This window comes from Anomaloglossus baeobatrachus, chromosome 5, assembly GCF_048569485.1.
Source record: "Anomaloglossus baeobatrachus isolate aAnoBae1 chromosome 5, aAnoBae1.hap1, whole genome shotgun sequence".
Lineage (NCBI taxonomy): Eukaryota > Metazoa > Chordata > Amphibia > Anura > Aromobatidae > Anomaloglossus > Anomaloglossus baeobatrachus.
In genome coordinates, this window is record NC_134357.1 from 477,781,743 (window position 1) to 477,800,379 (window position 18,637).

At 43.5% G+C, this 18,637-nt stretch overlaps 1 protein-coding gene across 1 annotated transcript; it reads left to right on the plus strand.

The window, feature by feature from the left end:
* Window positions 1–15,327: 15,327 nt before the first annotated feature.
* Window positions 15,328–18,290, plus strand: BIRC5 (baculoviral IAP repeat containing 5). Its single transcript, XM_075347886.1, has 4 exons — window positions 15,328–15,520; window positions 17,363–17,472; window positions 17,599–17,716; window positions 18,076–18,290. The coding sequence occupies exons 1-4, from the start codon at window positions 15,371–15,373 to the stop codon at window positions 18,163–18,165; spliced, it is 468 nt and encodes a 155-aa protein (XP_075204001.1). The 5' UTR covers window positions 15,328–15,370; the 3' UTR covers window positions 18,166–18,290.
* The last annotated feature ends 347 nt before the right edge of the window (window positions 18,291–18,637 follow it).

Sequence of the window (18,637 nt, forward strand, 5' to 3'; positions counted from 1 at the left end):
TAGGGCTCAGGTTACGGCTCAGATTAGGGCTCAGATTAGGGCACAGGTTACGGCTCAGGATACGGCTTAGGGCTCTGGTTAAGGCTAGTGTTAAGTCTCAAGTTAGGGCTTGGGTTAGAAGTAGAGCTAGAATTCCAGCTCAGGTTAGGGATAGAGTTAGGAGTCGGATTAGGGATAGAGTTAGGGCTCAGGTTAGGGCTAGTGCTAAGATTAGGGCTTGAATTAGGACTAGATTTATGTCTGGAATTACAGCTCAGGTTAGGGATAGAGTTAGGAGTCGGATTAGGGATAGAGTTAGGGCTCAGGTTAGGGCTAGTGCTAAGATTAGGGCTTGAATTAGGACTAGAATTATGTCTGGAATTACAGCTCAGGTTAGGGATAGAGTTAGGAGTCGGATTAGGGATAGAGTTAGGGCTCAGGTTAGGGCTAGTGCTAAGATTAGGGCTTGAATTAGGACTAGAATTATGTCTGGAATTACAGCTCAGGTTAGGGATAGAGTTAGGAGTCGGATTAGGGATAGAGTTAGGGCTCAGGTTAGGGCTAGTGCTAAGATTAGGGCTTGAATTAGGACTAGATTTATGTATGGAATTACAGCTCAGGTTAGGGATAGAGTTAGGAGTCGGATTAGGGATAGAGTTAGGGCTCAGGTTAGGGCTAGTGCTAAGATTAGGGCTTGAATTAGGACTAGATATATGTCTGGAATTACAGCTCAGGTTAGGGCTACAGTTGAGTCTCAAGTTAGGACTCAGGTTAGGACTTGGATTAGGACTCAGGTTAGGACTAGAGTTACTAGTGTGGCACACTCTCCTGAGGGCCCACACCCTGTATCACCAATGATAAGACTTACATCATCATAGCCTTTTGGCGGTTCCCTATAGAGCCTTTCTGAGAAGTGTTTTTTCCACATCAGCAGCTCATCTAATTCATTACCCCCTGTTACCATATAAAGAGAAAAAAGAGAAAAAAACCTCCTCTTTTGAATTACCTATACACCTTCTGCACTTCACTAATGCAGAACGCATCAGTTTTCTTTATACGTCTTTAGCAGACTAAAGCCCGCTACACACGCTTCAATATATCTCACAATCCGTCGTTGGGGTCAAGTTGTAAGTGACGCACATCCGGCATCGTTTGTGAGGTATCTGCGTGTGACAGCTACATGCGATCAGGATTGAACGCAAAACCGTTGATCGCAAACACATCGTATCATTCTCTAGAATTGAGCGTTTTGTTGCACGAACCTAGTCAATTGTAACGTGTGACATCCCTCATACGATTTTGTTGTCTGATGCTATGTGCGCAGGTGTGCGCTCTGCACCACAGCTTAAAAAAGGTCTGCTTCAGAGCGCAGCTAAAAAGCTGCGTTCTGAAGCGCCTCACAATGTCTGTCATGCACTAATCTCTGTCAGTCCGTCACTATCTCTGTCCCTCACTCTCAGTCCATGTCAGTCTATCCCCCTCTCTCATATACTCACCGATCCCCGATCCCTGGCGCTGCACGGCATTCACACTGCTCCGGCGGCTTTTACTGTTTTGAAAAAGCCGGCCGCCCATTAAACAATCTCGTATTCCCTGCTTTCCCCGCCCACCGGCGCCTATGATTGGTTACAGTGAGACACGCCCCCACTCTGAGTGACAGGTGTCACACTGCACCCAATCACAGCAGCCGGTGGGCGTGTCTATACTGTGTAGTGAAATAAATAATTAAATAATTAAAAAAAACGGCGTGCGGTTCCCCCCATTTTTAAAACCAGCCAGATAAAGCCATACGGCTGAAGGCTGGTATTCTCAGGATGGGGAGCTCCACGTTATGGGGAGCCCCCCACCCTAACAATATCAGCCAACAGCCGCCCAGAATTGCCGCATACATTAGATGCGACAGTTCTGGGACTGTACCCGGCTCTTCCCGATTTACCCTGGTGCGTTGGCAAATCGGGGTAATAAGGAGTTATTGGCAGCCCATAGCTGCCAATAAGTCCTAGATTAATCATGTCAGGCGTCTATGAGACACCCTCCATGATTAATCTGTAAGTTACAGTAAATAAACACACACCCGAAAAAATCCTTTATTAGAAATAAAAACACACACACATTCCCTGGTTCACCACTTTAATCAGCCCCAAAAAGCCCTCCTTGTCCGGCGTAATCCAGGATGATCCAGCGTCGCTTCAACCGCAGCTGCATGGAGGTGACCGGAGCTGCAGCACACACAGCCGCTCCGGTCACCTCCATGCAGCAAATGAAGACAGCCGTGCGATCAGCTGCTGTCACTGAGGTTACCCGCGGCCACCGGTGGATGCAGCGGTGGCCGCGGGTAACCTCAGTGACAGCAGCTGATCGCACGGCTGTCTTCATTTGCTGCATGGAGGTGACCGGAGCGGCTGTGTGTGCTGCAGCTCCGGTCACCTCCATGCAGCTGCGGTTGAAGCGACGCTGGATCATCCTGGATTACGCCGGACAAGGAGGGCTTTTTGGGGCAGATTAAAGTGGTGAACCAGGGAATGTGTGTGTGTTTTTATTTCTAATAAAGGATTTTTTCGGGTGTGTGTTTATTTACTGTAACTTACAGATTAATCATGGAGGGTGTCTCATAGACGCCTGACATGATTAATCTAGGACTTATTGGCAGCTATGGGCTGCCAATAACTCCTTATTACCCCGATTTGCCAACGCACCAGGGTAAATCGGGAAGAGCCGGGTACAGCCCCAGAACTGTCGCATCTAATGTATGCGGCAATTCTGGGCGGCTGTTGGCTGATATTGTTAGGGTGGGGGGCTCCCCATAACGTGGAGCTCCCCATCCTGAGAATACCAGCCTTCAGCCGTATGGCTTTATCTGGCTGGTTTTAAAAATGGGGGGAACCGCACGCCGTTTTTTTTAATTATTTAATTATTTATTTCACTACACAGTATAGACACGCCCACCGGCTGCTGTGATTGGGTGCAGTGTGACACCTGTCACTCAGAGTGGGGGCGTGTCTCACTGTAACCAATCATAGGCGCTGGTGGGCGGGGAAAGCAGGGAATACGAAATTGTTTAATGGGCGGCCGGCTTTTTCAAAACAGTAAAAGCCGCCGGAGCAGTGTGAATGCCGTGCAACGCGGCGCCGGGGATCGGTGAGTATATGAGAGAGGGCTGCTAACTTCAGTTACTCAGGGGATTAGTGGTCACCGGTGAGTCTTCACTGGTGACCGCTAATCAGGACGCGACACAGACAGAGCCGCAGCATCACAATGAAGTCGGGTGAAGTTCACCCGAGTTCATTCTGACAGTGCGGCTCTGTCTGTGTCTGCTGTCATCTGCCATTCAGCTCTGCTACATGGCTGTCTGTGTCTGCTGTTAGCGGCCATGTAGCAGAGCTGAATGGCAGATGACATAGTAAAAACGCATCCCACATTACACACGCTTGGCAAGTCAATAAATAAAAAAAAAAAAAGGTGCTCAATGCATACGTCACAGAACACATGATCTAAAGGATCGCACACAAAATTGACCAATTTAACATAGACTACTAACGCTCGTGTGACAGCAAATGAACGACCAACGTGAAATCTGATAGATCCCGTATGCAACCTGGGCGTGTCACATCGCAAATGCGATTGTACAACTAATTGCAACGTGTAAAGTGGGCTTTACACTGCCTCCTGTTCTTGGACACGGATTTCATTAATTATCACTAGACATCTTCGGTGCATAAGGATTCCAAGCTTATCTAACACAGTATCCTTTTGTGACGATCATCTGTCATAAATTACCCATTAGCCCGTTTTTTTCCTATAGATAAATCCTACCCTTGAGAAAGACCACAAAATACACGGTCGAAACGTTGGGAATGAGATTTAATCTATATATTTTATGCACAAATAAATATATACACTTGAGCAGCAAAACGATTTTTCTCCTTGTTTTCATTCTATAAGTGTGCCAGAGCTATTCTTTAGGACTAGAGTTACAGCTAGAATTCTAGCTCAGGTTAGGGCTAGAGTTAGGGCTCGAATTAGTGCTAGAGTTAGGCCTCGTATTAGGGCTAGAGTTGGGGATTGTATTAGGGCTAGAGTTGGGGCTCGTATTAGGGCTAGAGTTAGGGCTCGTATTAGGGCTAGAGTTGGGGCTCGTATTAGGGCTAGAGTTGGGGCTCGTATTAGGGCTAGAGTTGGGGATTGTATTAGGGCTAGAGTTGGGTCTCGTATTAGGGCTAGAGTTAGGTCTCGGATTAGGGCTAGAGTTAGGGCTCAGATTAGGGCTAGAGTTAGGGCTTGGATTAGGGCTAGAGTTAGGGCTCAGATTAGGTCTAGAGTTAGTGCTAAAGTTAGGGCTCGGATTAAGGCTCATATTATGACTTGAGTTATGGGTAGGACTAGGCCTTCATTTAAGGCTAGTGCTTGGGTCAGTGTTAGGTTTAGGGCTTAAAATGAAGGCTTGGGTTTCAACAAGGTTAGGTCTAGTGCTAAGATTAGGGCTCAAATTAGGACTAGATTTATGGCTGGAATTACAGCTCAGGTTAGGGAGAGAGTTGGTGCTCGGATTAGGGTTAGAGTTATGTGGGCGTCACACGAGACGATCTATCGTGCGATATGTCGTCGGGGTCACGGTTTTCATGACGCACATCCGGCATCGTTTGCAACGTTGTTTCGTGTGACACCTACGAGCGTCTCAGAATGATCGCAAATCGGTTACAAATCGTGTATCATTTACACGTCGTTTATTTTTAAAAAATCGTTTATTCTTCTTTTATTTATTATTATTATTTATTATTATAGCGCCATCAATTCCATGGCGCTTTACAAGTGAAAGGGGTGTACATAATAGGGACAAGTACAATAATCATAAACACTACAAGGCACAGACAGGTACAGGAGGAGAGAGGTCCCTGCCCGCGAGGGCTCACAGTCTACAAGGGTAGATGAGGATACAGTAGGTGAGGGTAGAGCTGATTGAGCGCCAGTTGTTCATCGTACCCGGGGTAGCACACATCGCTTCGTGTGACACCCCGGGAACGATGAACACAGCTTACCTGCTTCCGCCGGCAATGCGGAAGGAAGGAAGTGGGCGGGATGTTTATGTCCCGCTCATCTCCGCCCCTCCGCTTCTATTGGGCGGCCGCTGTGTGACGTCGCTGTGACGCCGAACGTCCCTTCCCCTTCAGGAAGTGGATGTTCGCCGCCCACAGCGATGTCGCTCAGCAGGTAAGTACGTGTGATGGGGGTTTAACGACTTTGTGCGCCACGGGCAACTAATTGCCCGTGACGCACAAACGACGGGGGCGGGTACGATCGCTCGATAGATCGTATCGTGTGACGCCCGCATTAGGGCTTGGATTAGGACTAGAGTTAGGGCTCAGATTAGGACTAGCGTTAGGGCTCGGATTAGGACTAGAGTTAGGGCTCAGATTAGGACTAAAATTAGGGCTCGGATTAGGGCTCATATTATGACCTGAGTTATGGGTAGGACCAGGGCTTCATTTAAAGCTAGTGCTTGGGTCAGTGTTAGGTTTAGGTCTCAAATTAAGGCTTGCGTTACGGCTAGGGTCAGGTTAAAGCAGTTACATAAAAGAGTTACATAAAAAGAAACTAATAAAAGAAAAATATAAATATGTATAATTTTTTTTTAATGTCGAATTTAAGCAAAAAGCAGAAAAAAACCCTAGAGAGTCAAAGTGCAAACTATAATTACATCAGTATTATCTTAAAATCTCCGCACTTGGGGGATACGAGGTTCAATATTGGAGCGATGGAAAGAGCTCAGAGTACTAAATAATGGGGCATGAAATACTCGCCTTGTCCCGGATACTGGCAGCCCATACTACGCCACTGTATTCACGGGTCTGTGTTGGTGGCCATTTTAGTTGCCACCCAACTTTTCCTTGATCCAGAATGGTAAATTTACTTAGCTATATAGTGCTAATGTAACTTCAACCATGTTGGTTGTCATCCAGCTTTTCCAGACTCGGACATAACAAAGCAGTGGACATCTTGGGTCTGTACCTGGCTCCAGGTAATCTGTCGGAGCTGACCACGGATAGCTGTACCATGTGTCGCCAGGAATGTGCGCCCTCCCTCCTCTACTCTCGTTTACTGGAATCCCCGTCCTGTCCTGGAAATCTCTCAGGGTTAATGATTGTCTGGAGCGGTCTTCCTGGAGGTGAATCATTTATACTGTGCCAGGAATAACAACATATAACTGAATAGGATAACTGAAGTGAGCACTAATATATATATATGAGTGCAAGCCAAAAATACATACTATATATAAGAATAAGGCTGCACATCAAACTTAGATGATGGTATAATGCCTCAAGCATATGGAAAAATATTGGAATATACAATGAAAAATGCTACTTGCTAATTTGAACATGTGAATAATGAATTGCATACCTGCTATGAATATTAGGAAAAAGGAGATATTTAGCAATCGCATTGATCAATGTAACTGAGCCCCAAAACCTCGTCAAGGTATATCTCTATATTGGGGTCCCTAGCTCTGTGACCCTAACTGTGTGTCATCTCATTGCAATTAAAAACTGCTATGGGTGGAGAGGGGTAACTAAGGACTTTCTTATATAGGAGATGGAAAAAACATGGCCGAAAGGGGCGGAGCTGTGTTCACATTCAGAAAAAAAAAACTACATATAACTGAATAGGATAACTGAAGTGAGCACTAATATATATATATGAGTGCAAGCCAAAAATACATACTATATATAAGAATAAGGCTGCACATCAAACTTAGATGATGGTATAATGCCTCAAGCATATGGAAAAATATTGGAATATACAATGAAAAATGCTACTTGCTAATTTGAACATGTGAATAATGAATTGCATACCTGCTATGAATATTAGGAAAAAGGAGATATTTAGCAATCGCATTGATCAATGTAACTGAGCCCCAAAACCTCGTCAAGGTATATCTCTATATTGGGGTCCCTAGCTCTGTGACCCTAACTGTGTGTCATCTCATTGCAATTAAAAACTGCTATGGGTGGAGAGGGGTAACTAAGGACTTTCTTATATAGGAGATGGAAAAAACATGGCCGAAAGGGGCGGAGCTGTGTTCACATTCAGAAAAAAAACTACATATATAAGAAAGTCCTTAGTTACCCCTCTCCACCCATAGCAGTTTTTAATTGCAATGAGATGACACACAGTTAGGGTCACAGAGCTAGGGACCCCAATATAGAGATATACCTTGACGAGGTTTTGGGGCTCAGTTACATTGATCAATGCGATTGCTAAATATCTCCTTTTTCCTAATATTCATAGCAGGTATGCAATTCATTATTCACATGTTCAAATTAGCAAGTAGCATTTTTCATTGTATATTCCAATATTTTTCCATATGCTTGAGGCATTATACCATCATCTAAGTTTGATGTGCAGCCTTATTCTTATATATAGTATGTATTTTTGGCTTGCACTCATATATATATATTAGTGCTCACTTCAGTTATCCTATTCAGTTATATGTAGTTTTTTTTCTGAATGTGAACACAGCTCCGCCCCTTTCGGCCATGTTTTTTCCATCTCCTATATAAGAAAGTCCTTAGTTACCCCTCTCCACCCATAGCAGTTTTTAATTGCAATGAGATGACACACAGTTAGGGTCACAGAGCTAGGGACCCCAATATAGAGATATACCTTGACGAGGTTTTGGGGCTCAGTTACATTGATCAATGCGATTGCTAAATATCTCCTTTTTCCTAATATTCATAGCAGGTATGCAATTCATTATTCACATGTTCAAATTAGCAAGTAGCATTTTTCATTGTATATTCCAATATTTTTCCATATGCTTGAGGCATTATACCATCATCTAAGTTTGATGTGCAGCCTTATTCTTATATATAGTATGTATTTTTGGCTTGCACTCATATATATATATTAGTGCTCACTTCAGTTATCCTATTCAGTTATATGTAGTTTTTTTTCTGAATGTGAACACAGCTCCGCCCCTTTCGGCCATGTTTTTTCCATCTCCTATATAAGAAAGTCCTTAGTTACCCCTCTCCACCCATAGCAGTTTTTAATTGCAATGAGATGACACACAGTTAGGGTCACAGAGCTAGGGACCCCAATATAGAGATATACCTTGACGAGGTTTTGGGGCTCAGTTACATTGATCAATGCGATTGCTAAATATCTCCTTTTTCCTAATATTCATAGCAGGTATGCAATTCATTATTCACATGTTCAAATTAGCAAGTAGCATTTTTCATTGTATATTCCAATATTTTTCCATATGCTTGAGGCATTATACCATCATCTAAGTTTGATGTGCAGCCTTATTCTTATATATAGTATGTATTTTTGGCTTGCACTCATATATATATATTAGTGCTCACTTCAGTTATCCTATTCAGTTATATGTAGTTTTTTTTCTGAATGTGAACACAGCTCCGCCCCTTTCGGCCATGTTTTTTCCATCTCCTATATAAGAAAGTCCTTAGTTACCCCTCTCCACCCATAGCAGTTTTTAATTGCAATGAGATGACACACAGTTAGGGTCACAGAGCTAGGGACCCCAATATAGAGATATACCTTGACGAGGTTTTGGGGCTCAGTTACATTGATCAATGCGATTGCTAAATATCTCCTTTTTCCTAATATTCATAGCAGGTATGCAATTCATTATTCACATGTTCAAATTAGCAAGTAGCATTTTTCATTGTATATTCCAATATTTTTCCATATGCTTGAGGCATTATACCATCATCTAAGTTTGATGTGCAGCCTTATTCTTATATATAGTATGTATTTTTGGCTTGCACTCATATATATATATTAGTGCTCACTTCAGTTATCCTATTCAGTTATATGTAGTTTTTTTTCTGAATGTGAACACAGCTCCGCCCCTTTCGGCCATGTTTTTTCCATCTCCTATATAAGAAAGTCCTTAGTTACCCCTCTCCACCCATAGCAGTTTTTAATTGCAATGAGATGACACACAGTTAGGGTCACAGAGCTAGGGACCCCAATATAGAGATATACCTTGACGAGGTTTTGGGGCTCAGTTACATTGATCAATGCGATTGCTAAATATCTCCTTTTTCCTAATATTCATAGCAGGTATGCAATTCATTATTCACATGTTCAAATTAGCAAGTAGCATTTTTCATTGTATATTCCAATATTTTTCCATATGCTTGAGGCATTATACCATCATCTAAGTTTGATGTGCAGCCTTATTCTTATATATAGTATGTATTTTTGGCTTGCACTCATATATATATATTAGTGCTCACTTCAGTTATCCTATTCAGTTATATGTAGTTTTTTTTCTGAATGTGAACACAGCTCCGCCCCTTTCGGCCATGTTTTTTCCATCTCCTATATAAGAAAGTCCTTAGTTACCCCTCTCCACCCATAGCAGTTTTTAATTGCAATGAGATGACACACAGTTAGGGTCACAGAGCTAGGGACCCCAATATAGAGATATACCTTGACGAGGTTTTGGGGCTCAGTTACATTGATCAATGCGATTGCTAAATATCTCCTTTTTCCTAATATTCATAGCAGGTATGCAATTCATTATTCACATGTTCAAATTAGCAAGTAGCATTTTTCATTGTATATTCCAATATTTTTCCATATGCTTGAGGCATTATACCATCATCTAAGTTTGATGTGCAGCCTTATTCTTATATATAGTATGTATTTTTGGCTTGCACTCATATATATATATTAGTGCTCACTTCAGTTATCCTATTCAGTTATATGTAGTTTTTTTTCTGAATGTGAACACAGCTCCGCCCCTTTCGGCCATGTTTTTTCCATCTCCTATATAAGAAAGTCCTTAGTTACCCCTCTCCACCCATAGCAGTTTTTAATTGCAATGAGATGACACACAGTTAGGGTCACAGAGCTAGGGACCCCAATATAGAGATATACCTTGACGAGGTTTTGGGGCTCAGTTACATTGATCAATGCGATTGCTAAATATCTCCTTTTTCCTAATATTCATAGCAGGTATGCAATTCATTATTCACATGTTCAAATTAGCAAGTAGCATTTTTCATTGTATATTCCAATATTTTTCCATATGCTTGAGGCATTATACCATCATCTAAGTTTGATGTGCAGCCTTATTCTTATATATAGTATGTATTTTTGGCTTGCACTCATATATATATATTAGTGCTCACTTCAGTTATCCTATTCAGTTATATGTAGTTTTTTTTCTGAATGTGAACACAGCTCCGCCCCTTTCGGCCATGTTTTTTCCATCTCCTATATAAGAAAGTCCTTAGTTACCCCTCTCCACCCATAGCAGTTTTTAATTGCAATGAGATGACACACAGTTAGGGTCACAGAGCTAGGGACCCCAATATAGAGATATACCTTGACGAGGTTTTGGGGCTCAGTTACATTGATCAATGCGATTGCTAAATATCTCCTTTTTCCTAATATTCATAGCAGGTATGCAATTCATTATTCACATGTTCAAATTAGCAAGTAGCATTTTTCATTGTATATTCCAATATTTTTCCATATGCTTGAGGCATTATACCATCATCTAAGTTTGATGTGCAGCCTTATTCTTATATATAGTATGTATTTTTGGCTTGCACTCATATATATATATTAGTGCTCACTTCAGTTATCCTATTCAGTTATATGTAGTTTTTTTTCTGAATGTGAACACAGCTCCGCCCCTTTCGGCCATGTTTTTTCCATCTCCTATATAAGAAAGTCCTTAGTTACCCCTCTCCACCCATAGCAGTTTTTAATTGCAATGAGATGACACACAGTTAGGGTCACAGAGCTAGGGACCCCAATATAGAGATATACCTTGACGAGGTTTTGGGGCTCAGTTACATTGATCAATGCGATTGCTAAATATCTCCTTTTTCCTAATATTCATAGCAGGTATGCAATTCATTATTCACATGTTCAAATTAGCAAGTAGCATTTTTCATTGTATATTCCAATATTTTTCCATATGCTTGAGGCATTATACCATCATCTAAGTTTGATGTGCAGCCTTATTCTTATATATAGTATGTATTTTTGGCTTGCACTCATATATATATATTAGTGCTCACTTCAGTTATCCTATTCAGTTATATGTAGTTTTTTTTCTGAATGTGAACACAGCTCCGCCCCTTTCGGCCATGTTTTTTCCATCTCCTATATAAGAAAGTCCTTAGTTACCCCTCTCCACCCATAGCAGTTTTTAATTGCAATGAGATGACACACAGTTAGGGTCACAGAGCTAGGGACCCCAATATAGAGATATACCTTGACGAGGTTTTGGGGCTCAGTTACATTGATCAATGCGATTGCTAAATATCTCCTTTTTCCTAATATTCATAGCAGGTATGCAATTCATTATTCACATGTTCAAATTAGCAAGTAGCATTTTTAATTGTATATTCAAATATTTTTCCATATGCTTGAGGCATTATACCATCATCTAAGTTTGATGTGCAGCCTTATTCTTATATATAGTATGTATTTTTGGCTTGCACTCATATATATATATTAGTGCTCACTTCAGTTATCCTATTCAGTTATATGTAGTTTTTTTTCTGAATGTGAACACAGCTCCGCCCCTTTCGGCCATGTTTTTTCCATCTCCTATATAAGAAAGTCCTTAGTCACCCCTCTCCACCCATAGCAGTTTTTAATTGCAATGAGATGACACACAGTTAGGGTCACAGAGCTAGGGACCCCAATATAGAGATATACCTTGACGAGGTTTTGGGGCTCAGTTACATTGATCAATGCGATTGCTAAATATCTCCTTTTTCCTAATATTCATAGCAGGTATGCAATTCATTATTCACATGTTCAAATTAGCAAGTAGCATTTTTCATTGTATATTCCAATATTTTTCCATATGCTTGAGGCATTATACCATCATCTAAGTTTGATGTGCAGCCTTATTCTTATATATAGTATGTATTTTTGGCTTGCACTCATATATATATATTAGTGCTCACTTCAGTTATCCTATTCAGTTATATGTAGTTTTTTTTCTGAATGTGAACACAGCTCCGCCCCTTTCGGCCATGTTTTTTCCATCTCCTATATAAGAAAGTCCTTAGTTACCCCTCTCCACCCATAGCAGTTTTTAATTGCAATGAGATGACACACAGTTAGGGTCACAGAGCTAGGGACCCCAATATAGAGATATACCTTGACGAGGTTTTGGGGCTCAGTTACATTGATCAATGCGATTGCTAAATATCTCCTTTTTCCTAATATTCATAGCAGGTATGCAATTCATTATTCACACGTTCAAATTAGCAAGTAGCATTTTTCATTGTATATTCCAATATTTTTCCATATGCTTGAGGCATTATACCATCATCTAAGTTTGATGTGCAGCCTTATTCTTATATATAGGAATAACAACATGACCACACATGAGAAATATAGATATCTTATCCTGGGAAAGCTGGGTGATTGCCAAGTACAACACTACTACAACTACTACAGCTGTCGGGTTTTGGCACGGGTCACTTATGCTGCGATGTTTAGGGGCACGGTCACACATAGCAGATTTTTCCACAATGAATCGCAGCTTTTCAGCAGAGAAATCTGTCTTTGTTTCATGATGATTTTGAAGCAGATTTTTATCCTTTATAACAAAAATTTCCATGCAACAGTTTATAAAGGGATTGTCCATTACTTTAAAACACAGAATGTGTAGCACCCAGGGATATGGGGTACTCGGTTCCGGGCAGTGTCTCTATTAGGAGTGTCACGGTGGTGGCCGTTCCCGGTTCTGTGCCCTGGGCCCTTTTTGTAATGGGGATATTTATAGGGGATTTGTGAATAAAGTTATTCGTGACGCCACTTGCGGTGTTGCGGCTAAGTGTAGGGAGCCGCCGCTGCAGGTTTTGCTGGGGCTGATGGAATGACTCTGATGACTTGGGCCCTCCGCAAGTAGGGTATTGCCCCAGCAGGTGTATGGTGCGGTGGACGTCAGAAGAAGGAGTCCAGACAAGTATTCAGTGCAACTGGTTTACTCACTTTTTAGGTGTTAACTGGTTGCCCGAGACCGTCTGGTTTCACCTCCAGATTTCCTTCATCCCAGTGACAGTCTGGTTCTCTGGTACCTTCTTCCCCTGCACCTGTCTCTGGTAAGTGGGTCCCCGTGGTATGGAACATTGGGGGTCCCCAGTTTGTGGTTTGTCCACTTCTGTCCGCCTGACAGTAGCGTGAACCCTGTGGCGTTGGAGTCTCTGGTCCTGTCCCCGACTCTTTCTTTGCTACTGAGTCTTCGGATTCTTTAGGGTCAGCAAGGTCTTTGATGGTCCCCTTTGCTGTGCAGGTGTTAACAGGTCAGATTGAAGCTCTTTTCTGTCCTAGGGTCCTGTACCCCATCTGTGCGTAGTTCTGAGAGTACTCCATCGTACTCCAGAGGCAACTACCTCTCCTGGGTACCAGGTCACCGTCACCTCTGCTGTCAAATCTTGTCTGACTTCAACTGACTACCCTCCACAGTCTGCCCCTCCCACCTGGTCAACTAGTGGACTGGACTGGCTCCACCTCTAGGCGGCCATCCATTGTTGGGGAAAACTGGGATTACCTGGGTTTTTGCTGTGACCGGCACTGGGGCTCTGGGTCCCCCCTAAGGGGGTAGACACTGCATCCTTGTGGGGATGCAGAACCTTGTAGGACCCTGAGGGGTTCAGGGGCGCTCTCTCTCTCTCTCTCTCTCTCTCTCTATATATATATATATATATATATATATATATATATATATATATATATATATATATATATATTTATTTATATATATACATATACATATATATATATATATACATATATATATATGTGTATGTGTGTATATATATATATATATATATATATATATATAAAATGTATAATGATTATCAGAATATCCCCCATGAAACCTAGCTTCTGTCTGGACTTTTCAAGACTACCAAGATAGTGGTTAACGGTGCCTTCAGCAGACTTAAAGGGATTGTTTATAGAAGTTATCATCTATCCACTGGGTGAGTGATGATTTACTGATTGTCAGAACAGGCAACTTTTATTGCTGTTGCAGAGTGGACGTCCAAGCGCCGCTCCGGTCTTTCTCTGTGGGGCTGATGGTCAAAGCAGAGTGCCGCAGCCCATTAGGGAAAGTATGGAGCACTGGTCACACATGGGCACTGCCGCTATAGTACAAACTGGGATAAAAATTTCCCATTCAGATTGGTGCAGATCCTAGAGATTGGATCACCGCTGATCAACTATGGATAGGTGATAACTTGCTGTAACTAGAAAACTCCTTCAAATGCTTTTACCAGCAATTGACAGCGGCATGTAAGCGGTCAGTTAAAACAGCCTCGTATGGAGCAATTCCAGCTTCTGAGCCCGATCCGCGCACTTCATTGTATCAGTACGTCCTCTGTGAGGAAAGGGTTAAAATAGTGGAAAATCTCTTTAAAATGTTTACAAATGTCAGTTTCCACATAGCGGTTCTCCACAAAACTACACCTGACGACCTCTCCTGTACTTCGCCAGTACCGGACCACGCTGCAGAATTTCTGTGCAGAAATCTTGTTGGAAAATCAGCAGCAAATACACAATATGTGAACATGACCCCCCCCCCCCCCGCCACCCGAAGGCTGAAATCTGCGCTGAATCCATCCAATCAGCTGCATTACGCTTCCAGTGCGCTGTGGCCAGCTACAATGTTGTCACGCAACAGCAAATCGCAGATATATTCCGCTTGTGTGATTTCAAGGTGAGAAGCGTTTTATGTCATCCGCTTGGAGGACCACCAGTGATGGGGGTGTAGGTTCATAATATTTAAAGGGTTAATCCCATCTCCAAGATCCTATTCCATTATGTAGTAGGTGTAATAATAATAATATTAGCAAATACCTCCAATTAGAAACATAGTATAGTTCTCCTGATTAGCGATGTCACTTACCTCATGTGCAGGGCATTGCAACTTATGTATCCATGGTGACGACCACGCATATAGTGACTGTTGCTAGTGGTTGTAACCATGGATACCTAAGCGACTGCAATGCTCTGTACATGAAGTAAGTAACGTAGCTAATCAAGAGAACTATAGCACATTTCTAATTGGAGGCATTTGCTATATTATTACAACTACTACAAATGGATAGGATCTTTAAATTAAAGCATTTTGTGCACTTTGTGCTTATTGAGAAGAACATCGGGAGGATGAAAATGGTAATTTCTAACAGAAAAAAAGACCTGCTAGTGTCAATTTGTCTGTTTATTGTAGACACCAATAAAGTTTGTTGATGATTACGTTATGGAACGTGATTCTGATACCGCGGTGCATTTCGGGCATTGTAGTTCTGCGGCTTCGTCATTACGTTTCTTTTTTTCCCGTGCTCCTTTGCGTCCTGCACGTAGATTTGAATTGGGCGCCATGGTGAACAGCTCTCCGCTCGTCCTTCCGCCGGCTCAGCCCGGGGAGCCCAGGTTACCGGATGAATGGCGGCTGTACCTGCAGGACACCCGGGTCCGGACATTCAGCAACTGGCCGTTCACCGACGGCTGCGCCTGCACACCGGAGCGGGTGAGAGGAGGGGCCGCCATGGCCGGCTATGTAGTGTGTGTGATAGTGGCAGACGTGTGTATAGATCTGTATACTGCAGGGTAGAGGACTATGCGGATATATATGTTTATATATAGCGCCTACATATACTGCAGCGCTCTACAATTTACGTCCGCCTTTATTAAAGGGAACCTGTCAGGTCCAATATGTACCCAGAACCAGGAGCAGTTCTGGGTGCATATTGCTAATCCCTGCCTAACCGTCCCTGTATACACATAGTATAGAAAGAGTATTTCTAAAGATCTTTTATCGTATGCTAATGAGCGAGGGGACTAGTCCCCTGGGCGTTAATTCCCCTGGCTAGTCGCCCCCATTAGCATGTTAGTACACCCCTGTGGGTGTGCTATCATGCTAATGAATGCGCAGTGTCACAGGAGGATCTCACTCACCTCTCCGCCGGAGTTTGGCTCGTGCACTATGAAGCCGGGTATACGCGTCCTGGCTTCAAACTGAAGTAGTGCGCATGAGCGAACCTCCGGGGTCAGGCGCACTGAACCGAAATCCAGCGTCGGGTGCAATGGTGGCAGAGAGGTGCGTGAGATCATCCTGTGACACTGCGCATTCATTAGCACGTTAGCACTCCCACAGGGACCTCCTAACATGCTAATACAGCCTACTAGCCAGGAGAACGAACACCCAGGGGACTAGTCCCCTCGCTCATTAGCATACAATTAAAAGATCTTTAGAAATACTTTTTCTATACTATGTGTATACAGGGACGGTTAGGCAGGGATTAGCAATATACACCCAGAACTGCTCGTGATTCTGGGTACATATTGGACCTGACAATTTCCCTTTAACGCCTACAGATAACTACAAATAAGATATTATCATATAAGCTCATATGAATTGTAGAGCGCTGCAGATTATTGTGTGGACGTGTCTGTGACTGGTGTATGTATGATATATATTTCCTACTATACATATACACATTCATATACAGATTTGTACTTATACCTATCTGCACACCCATATATACATGAACAACGCTACAGAGCAATGCTACACTGCCTCCGTATACAGGCTGAGCCCCTTAACCCCTCCGCACTGCCTCCCGCATGCGGGCTGAGCCCCTTAACCCTTCCGCACTGCCTCCCGCATGCGGGCTGAGCCCCTTAACCCCTCCGCACTGCCTTCCGCATGCGGACTGAGCCCCTTAACCTCCTACACACACACACACACACCCCGCCACATACTCACCACACTTCTGTTCCCCAGTCTCTAATGCACTGACGCACAGCACACGCAATGATGTGATGTCATTGTGTCTGCTGTGCGTCGTGCTGAGTGGTGGAAGACACAGCCAATGAGATATTTAGACTTGTGCGGTGTCCGGGGAAGGAAGGCACGGGGCTGCCTGCACTCCTCTATTTACTGCCCTTCCGCTATCTGGGTCCACGGGCTGCACTTTACCCAGTCCTGCTGTAGACACATTACTACACAGATATAGACCTACATTCATACCCTCCTATTATACATAGGGTACAGACCAGTATACAGGTGACTACATCTATATGACAATACCACACGCACCTGGAGGAGCCCCACCTGAGGGACACCGGTGACTGAGCATCACCCACAGGTTGTCAGTGTGTACATATGGCCCAGGCTTTTGGTAGTGTAGCTCTTTAGTTTGTGAAGCTCCTCCGGTCGCTGACCATTGTCGACACACACACGCACTCGCACACACACACACACACACACACTCTTCTGGCCTGGTCCTCCTGCAGCTGACCGTTGGCCCCACAGCCCCCCCGGCTGCCCTGGTCCTCCGATCTCTGACCATTGTCTTCTTCCTTACAGATGGCTGCTGCCGGCTTTATCCACTGTCCCGGTGGGAACAGCCCTGACGTCGCGCAGTGTTTCTTCTGCTTGAAGGAGCTGGAGGGATGGGAACCAGAGGACGACCCCCTGTAAGTATAGAGGGCAGGGGGCACCATCGCTGGTATCCACTGTACACATGTTGGGTGATGGCAGCCATATTGGTGGGGAGCTATAAGTTGTGAACCCCTTTTTATAGCTGTTCTTCCCCCTCTCAGGCAGGAACACAAGAAGCACTCCTCGGCCTGTCCCTTCATCAGCCTGAAGAAGACGGCTGAAGAGCTGACGCTCAGCGAGTTCCTGAAGCTGGATAAAGAGCGGGTGAAAATAAAAATGGTAAGTAGTCGCGGCCGGTCTTCAAAACTGGAAAACCAATTAGCATTCAGAGAAACGGCTCCACATCTGTCCACAGCCGGTATTACAGCTCAGCACAAATCACTTGAGTGATGCAATACCAGACCCTGCACGGTTTCTGGGGAAATTGCAGACCCCCTTGTTATCACTGGGCGTTGTGGTTTTGACAAGTTGCAGACCTCTACCCCCCTTATATTCATGTCGCTCGTACTCTCGGCCTTTAAAAGAGTGGTCTGCCTATCTTCCCTGTGACAGTGGTATACTTGGGCACTTGTCAGTTTGTCCAGTGGAGGGCGCCATCTCTCACTATTGTATCTCATGTCCGGTCTCTTCTCTCCCAGCAAAAAGTAATGAACCAGCACATTGACAAGTTCCAGACGATGGCGCAGACGGTGAGAGGATCGCTGGAGAAGCTGGATAAGGATGACTGAGCCCCTCCCCCGCTGTGCGGTGTATATAGTGTTAATATTTTATTTTCCATTGTCATATTGTGTTTTTACTGCAACCTGTAACGTTCCCTTATAATAAACTGTCCCTTCTGGGTGTAAATAATCTACTCTGCTCCCTGGTTATTTCTTTTACAAGATGACGACCATTGTTGCTGCACTATTGGGGTCCGAGAGAAATCTGCAGACTTCCTACAAGGGGTATAACCATTATTTGCACATGCATCAGCCTCCTGGATGTCCAGGCTCTTCAACAGATGAATGGAGAACCCAGTTAAGTCCTAAAATACTCTGTTTTCCAACAGGGCTAATGGGCAGCAGATTCGCAATCTTTAGCATGTCCAATTAAACCAATGATGCCACCAATAATGTTGGCTGCAGAGCTGCGTAAAACAGTTCTTCCTTCTCTGGAGGCGAGTTCTTCTTCCCCTGTATGACCAATCATAAGCAGGCAGCA